General features: G+C 38.0%; 1 protein-coding gene across 1 annotated transcript; it reads left to right on the top strand.

Moving 5' to 3' along the window:
- The first annotated feature begins 301 nt into the window (after window positions 1-301).
- On the top strand, window positions 302-1,655 carry LOC129250220 (probable serine/threonine-protein kinase DDB_G0275165). Its single transcript, XM_054889855.1, has 2 exons — window positions 302-356; window positions 772-1,655. The coding sequence occupies exons 1-2, from the start codon at window positions 302-304 to the stop codon at window positions 1,653-1,655; spliced, it is 939 nt and encodes a 312-aa protein (XP_054745830.1).
- Window positions 1,656-7,089: the final 5,434 nt, after the last annotated feature.

Raw genomic sequence — 7,089 nt, 5'->3', positions numbered from 1 at the left:
AGTACCGCCACTTCTGCTGTTGCCAGGTTTGTCCTCAGCGCCAGCTTCCGCCGTACGAAATGGGCTAGCCGTGAAGGGCTTGGATGTACTGACACTTCCACTAGGCTTGAGTATCCCAGCTTCCGCCGTACTAGAAAACATCTGGTTTGATCCAGATTTGGGGGTGGAAGCTATAGCTTCCTTTGCATTTAAGGACTGCTTGTCCGTAGAGATTTTTGGTTTGAAGGACTCCATCTGTTTCGTACGATCACCGTTCACCGTGGCAGACATGGTGATCTTATTAAAAGAAAGGGGAAACATAATGGTCGACCGTGGCAGCGCCCCATACCACGGCAAGGTCATGGTTATACCCCGAGGTGACCCGGTATCGAGGTAGCTCCGTAGAAATACAGTCGGACAGAAAACCCCCTGACTGCAAGCCACCCAATAGGCACGGGTCGCATGACACCTTGGGTTAGGGGGGGTCGAGGAGAGGAAATGATGGAATGATGGGAGTTTAGGATTGACAGGGGATCTTCGTCGGTACGGTGATCTTCATACGGTGATTGGATGGCCACCAATTTTGCCGTAAAGCGGATGGATGGCTAGCCAAACCTCATATGAAGCTTCCCTCTTAGTTCGTGTTGGGTTGGTCCCCATGATAAGGGGGCCAAACCACCACTTAAGCCTCATCCCCGCGGCAAGGAGACCAACATGATGAGACGCACGCGAATAAGCTTAATAAAAAAATTGATCTAATCCACACTCCTCCTATAACTGAAAATGTTCTAGCTGCTCTACTAACATCTACAACAAAGACGACCACTACAGCAACAGCCTCCGCAACAACAGCTACTCTTGCTCTCGCAACACTCACAACAAATACCAGCACGACAACGACAACCTCAGCTGTAACAACCACGGTATCATCAGCGACTAACGCAAAGTCTATTATGTGCACGACACTAAAAACATCTATTGCTGAGCAACCCAACAACTCAAACAAAAGCCAAACACCCAAGCGTTTGCGCAGTTCTCCAGAAAAAGCAGAAATAAATGCAAGCAAGAAAACAGGGAAATTGTCCTCAAAACAACAACAGCTCACATATTGGCTGAGTAAACCACCGTCAGAGAATAGATTTGATATACTGGACCAAGAGAACGAATTAGAAGAGAACGAACTAGAAGAGAATGAAACAGAAGAGACGCAAACTCTTAATTCAATAACAACAAAGCCCAAATATGTACCAAAGCAACCACCGATCTACGTACAAAAAGTCCAAGTATTAGGCACTCTTATCAAAGCTCTTAATGAATGTATACAAAATAACTATGAACTAAAAGTACTTAAGAACAATGAAACAAAGATACAAACGAAGGAATCAACGCATTATTCAGCAACAATAAAACTACTTAAAGAACGAAATACTCAATACTATACATTCCGACCAAAGGAAGAAAAAGGGTTTAAAGTAATTCTGCGCAATATGCATCATTCTACAGACATAAATGACATTAAATCTGAACTCACTGAATACGGTCATGATGTAACAAATATTTTTAACATCCTCAAAAGCGACTCAAAGCAACCTATACCTTTATTCCCACTGGAAATCAAAACAAATAGTAACAGCAAAGATATATATATACAATATAACAAATCTATTGCATTGTAAGGTAAAATTCGAGCCCCCACGTCAAATAAGGTCTCTTCCACAATGTCTCAACTGCCAAAAATATGGGCATACTAGAAACTATTGCACAAAAAATCCAATCTGCGTTAAGTGTGCAGGCCCGCATAAAACTGCGAACTGTTCAATCAATAAAAGTAGTAACAATATTAAATGCGCACTCTGTGGCGAAAAAACACACAGCCAATTATAAAGGATGTATGGTATACAAATCACTGAGGGTGCAACGTTTTCCAGCTCTACGCAAAAAGGAACTCCAGACTCCGATACTGAACCCGCCGCAACAAGAAAACACAGTCGACCCCCCTATAATCGGGTTATCAACCTATGCGCAAGTAGCAGCACAAGCTACAAATAATAAAACAGGTATGCCTAACCCTCAAAATGATGATATTGAAGAACTTAAAAAAATGATGAGCCAGCTCATCAATCAAATGACTAACATGATGAATATATTCACATTACTGGTCACCAAACTCGATGCACAAGCAAAGTAAAATGACAACAGCCTTATGGAATGCAAACGGACTAAATCAACATATTCTTGAAACTAAAACTTTTATTGACCAATACAACATTGACATACTATTGGTGTCAGAAACTCATTTTAATGACAAAAGCTACGTTAGTATTCCCGGCTACAAAATAATATGCACCAATCACCCTGACAACAGAGCACCCTGCGGAACAGCTATCAAACTGAGACAAAATATTATGTTTAACAAAATGGAAGAATATCAAATGGACCATCTGCAAGCAACGACGATAGAAATAAATATCAGTTGCTTACTGCCCTCCGAAACACAACCACAAAACAACACAATACGCTAACTACCTTGAAACACTGGGAAGTAGATTTATTGCCGGAGGAGATTATAACGCAAAAAATATGATGTGGGGTTCAAGATTAACAAACACGAAAGGAAAAGCATTACTTGACGCCATCAGAGCTCGTAATTGTAATTATATAAGTACCGGAGAACCCACTTACTGGCCCTCTGACATTAATAAAGTACCTGACTTACTTGACTTTTTTATCATGAAATCAATTAATCCAAACGAACTGACAATTGAATCTTGTCTTGAACTCTCTTCTGATCACTCGCCAATTATACTAAGAACCCAACAACCACCGCAACAAAACTTAAATCCACCACTTTACAATCATCATACAGACTGGAATGCGTTTACTGAGCTTTTGGAATCATATTTAGACACAAAAGTATCTTTGAAAACAGGCGATGAAATTGAGACAGCTATAGCTTTTTTTAACGACAAAACTATTAAGGCAGTTAGTAAATCTACACCCTCTTCGCCAACTAAAGAAAAGAATGACTACATACCTGATACGATAAAAAAGAAAGCTAAGGAAGAAATGGCAGACAACAAGATTTCCAGACGACAAGAAAAAGCTAAACAAATTGGGAAAAGATATAAGAGACCTACTTCAAAAGGAAAAAGACAGAAAACTTAGCAATTATCTCAAAAATATTGATGCAAGAAAATCCTCAAACTACACTTTTTGGAAGGCGACAAAAAAAGTGGTGGGCGCCACAATACATTTACCACCAATAAAAACAACTAAAGGGAAATGGGCCCGAACCACTTCAGAAAAAGCAACGGTCTTAGCTCAACATTTTAAAGATACTTTTGAAAATAATAATAACGACATAAATCTCACTTATGCAGCAAACGAGAATAAGAAGCAAATTAAAAAAAATCACACATACGGAGATAAAACAATTAATAAAAACTCTAAAGAACAATAAATCGCCTGGATACGATCAAATTTCGGGAACAATTATGAAGCATATGCTTGACAAGGCTATAATTTATCTAAGAAATATTTTCAACGCTGCTATAAGTCTCAAAAATTTCCCTAGTACCTGGAGATTAGCTGAAGTTATAGCGATCCCGAAACCTAACAAAAACCCTACACTAGCGACATCATATCGACCAATCAGCCTACTACCGACAATATCAAAAATTTTCGAAAAAATATTATTTGACCAGATAAATCCTATTATAACAAGCATGAATCTGATACCCCAACACCAATTTCGATTTAGGAAAAACCATTTAACAATCCAACAGATTCATAGAGTAGTCCACAAAATTAATGATGACCGGAATAAAAAAAGAGTGTGCATGTCCATATACCTCGACGTAGCTAAAGCTTTTGACCCTGGGTTACTCCATAAATTAAAAACACAACTACCTAATGACTTTTACCTTATGCTTAAGAGTTACATCCAAGACAGGAAATTCTATGTTAAATATAACGACGCATGTTCAGACATTCAACCTATGAACGTAGGCATTCCCCAAGGCAACATTGTATCTATTGTACACGGCTGATCTACCGGAACCGAAGTCAGAAAACAGCATGATTGCAACATTTGCGGATGACACAGTCCTCATGGTATCTCATAAAGATACAAAAGTCGCAAAACAAAATTTACAAAACGAATTAAATGTGACATTAAACTGGTTCAAAAAATGGAACATCGAAATTAACGCTGACAAAACAATACAAGTAAACTATACAAACCGAAGGACAACCATTGAACCAGTTAGCGTTGGTAATTCTGACGTGCATATTGACACCAAAGCGAAATACCTGGGTATTACGATCGACTCGAAATTAAACTAGCAGGAGCATATAAAGAAAAAGCGAAATGAAGTTAAAAATCGTTTTAAGAAATTGTACTGGCTACTTGGACCTCAGTCCAATCTATCATTGCAAAATAAAGTACTTAATTATCGAACGATAATTGCTCCGATCTGGAAATATGGAATTGAGATTTGGGGCACTGCTGCAAAAAGTAATCTAAGTATACTTCAACGAGTCCAGTCTAAAATTAGGACCTTAACTAATGCACCTTGGTACATACCTAACGCAAATTTATCGCTACGTTGATATCGATACTATTGATGAAACAATACAAAGCGCTAGAAGGAGACACATAAATAGACTATTAACGCACACAAATCCTATGATGAGAAGACTACCAAATAAAGAAAAATCTACCCAAAGTCGGCTTAACCGTCAAACACCAACAGATCTTGCAAAATCCATGTAATCAATTGTCAACTAATCGTATATGTCATTGTTTGTTAACCACTTGTTTTTTTTTTTTGAAGTGAAACTTCTTTTGTCTCGAAGGATGAAACGCTGTGAGGAGTAAAACCATAGCGTTTCATCGATATGTGACGCTACGCCAGCGCCATCTGTTAAAAGCGTGGCGTGGATGAAACGCTGTGAGGAGTAAAACTACGCTAAACTACGTAAAACACACGCTATGCCAGCGCCATCTGTTAAAAGACTGGCGTGGCGTGTCGTCGTGAATGTAATGCGGTCGTTTATTATTGCATTCTTATCGAATGTAATTTGTAAATATGACATTTGATTGACGGCCGCCGTAGCCGAGTGGGTTGGTGCGTGATCACCATTCGGAATTCACAGAGAGGTCGTTGGTTCGAATCTCGGTGAAAGCAAAATTAATGAAAACATTTTTCTAATAGCGGTCGCCCCTCGGCAGGCAATGGCAAACCTCCGAGTGTATTTCTGCCATGAAAAAAATCTGCTCATAAACATATCATAAAACAAAATGAAATAAATGCATAAAAAAAAAAAAAAAAAAATTTTCTTGTGATTCGAACCAAGGATTTCGGATCGGAAGCCCACATTGCTAGCCGCTGGGCTATCGCGCTGTGCTGTCGCCGCAAAATAATACAGTAGGTTCTGTTTTTATGCGGCTTTTTTTTATGCGATTTTGAAATAGTGCGGTTTTTTTTTTAATTACAAAATGCATGTCGACCTATCAGGAATTGTACATATAAACAAGATTCTAAACCAGGTAAGCAAAAACTCATCACAGATTACATCAGAAATGCTAACCCTACAAGTATGGAAGATATATAAAGATATAATTTTCAAAGATACAATATTTTGTTTATGCGATTTTATTTAATTATTTCAGATTCATGCGGTCTATGGAACGTATCTATAGTAATAATATGGGACTAGTGCCCTTTTTTATGCGATTTTATTACATTATTTCAGATTTATGCGGTTTTAGCATTTGAAACGTATCTATAGTTTTACTATAGAACTAGTAGCTTTTTTTATGCTGTTTTTTTTTATGCTGTTTCTTGCGGAACGTATCTACCGCATAAAAACAGAACCTACTGTATATCATAAATCTGTTTACCATACCAAAGACCATACACTTTGCGAACGCATTTCGGTGGAAACAGTTGACAGTTATCCCAAACACAATATTATATTAGTAACGCGAGACGCGTCATAGAGTGTGTGTGTAGTTTTGAGCAAATCTTACAAACATATTTTGTTTTGTTGATTGATTTCTGTTAAATATAGCATCAAATCAACAAAAACGGAAACCGAAAACAGGTGCTGAACGGCAACGTGAGTATTTGGAGCGTAAAAAATTAAGAGCTACTGTTGAATACCGTGACAGTGAATCCTCCGGTTGTACGATAAGTGATAATTTGTAGTACCAACAACAAGATGCGGAACTACCATTGATGCAGTATTTCATCGATACCTTGATAGATTAGAATGTAGATCATTTTTTACGTATTTCAGTTACCATAAAGCCCTTGTTTCATTTTTGGAAAACGAATCCAATAATGATAATGACAATGCCGAGAACCAAATGTAATTGAGTACAATAAATTCATTTCTTTTTATATTAAAATAAATAAATAATTCTGTTTAATAAAATTCCATTCAATCGTGCGGGTTCCGTGAACTACCACACACTTTCTTTTTTAAATAATATGTATATTTCTTCTATATGAGCTTGGGGGCATTGGCCCTTCAATATCACTCTCATTCCATCTTTTTGTAAATCAAATTACTTATTGTCTAACGACAGGTGTAATATTTTATGGAAAAAAAAAATTCACGGTAGCGCTCACCATTCACGGTTATGTTACGATTCGCAGCATCTTTGAAGAAGTACGGTCCAATGATACCTCCAGCCCATAAACCGCACCAAACTGTGACCTTTTCTGGATACATTGGTAGCTCTTGCAATTCCTCTGGCTGATCTTCACTCCAAAATCGACAATTCTGCTTATTTACGTACCCATTGATCCAAAAATGTGATTAGTCATTGAACACAATTTTTCGAAAAAAAAGTGGATCTTCGGCCAACTTTCCAAGAGCCCATTCATTAAAAATCTGTATTGCGGTAGGTCGTTCGGCTTCAATTCTTGCACCAGTATTTTGAAAGGCTGCACACCTAAATCCTTTCGTAAAATTTTCCACGTTGTTGAGTAACAGAGGCCCATTTGCTGCGAATGGCGACGAATCGATAATTGATGGTCATCATTAACACTGGCCGATACAGCTGCGATAGTTTCTTAAGTTTGCACTCTACGTAAGCGT

The sequence above is a fragment of the Anastrepha obliqua genome, chromosome 6 (assembly GCF_027943255.1).
Source record: "Anastrepha obliqua isolate idAnaObli1 chromosome 6, idAnaObli1_1.0, whole genome shotgun sequence".
Lineage (NCBI taxonomy): Eukaryota > Metazoa > Arthropoda > Insecta > Diptera > Tephritidae > Anastrepha > Anastrepha obliqua.
Note: the sequence above shows the minus strand (reverse complement) of the source record. Positions and strands in the feature narration are given on the sequence as shown.

Coding starts and splice junctions, on each gene's coding strand:
- LOC129250220 (XM_054889855.1), top strand. CDS start 302: ATGGTCGACCGTGGCAGCGCCCCATACCACGGCAAGGTCATGGTTATA. Junction 357..771: donor GGTCATGGTTATACCCCGAG/GTGACCCGGTAT, acceptor AAAATGTTCTAG/CTGCTCTACTAACATCTACA.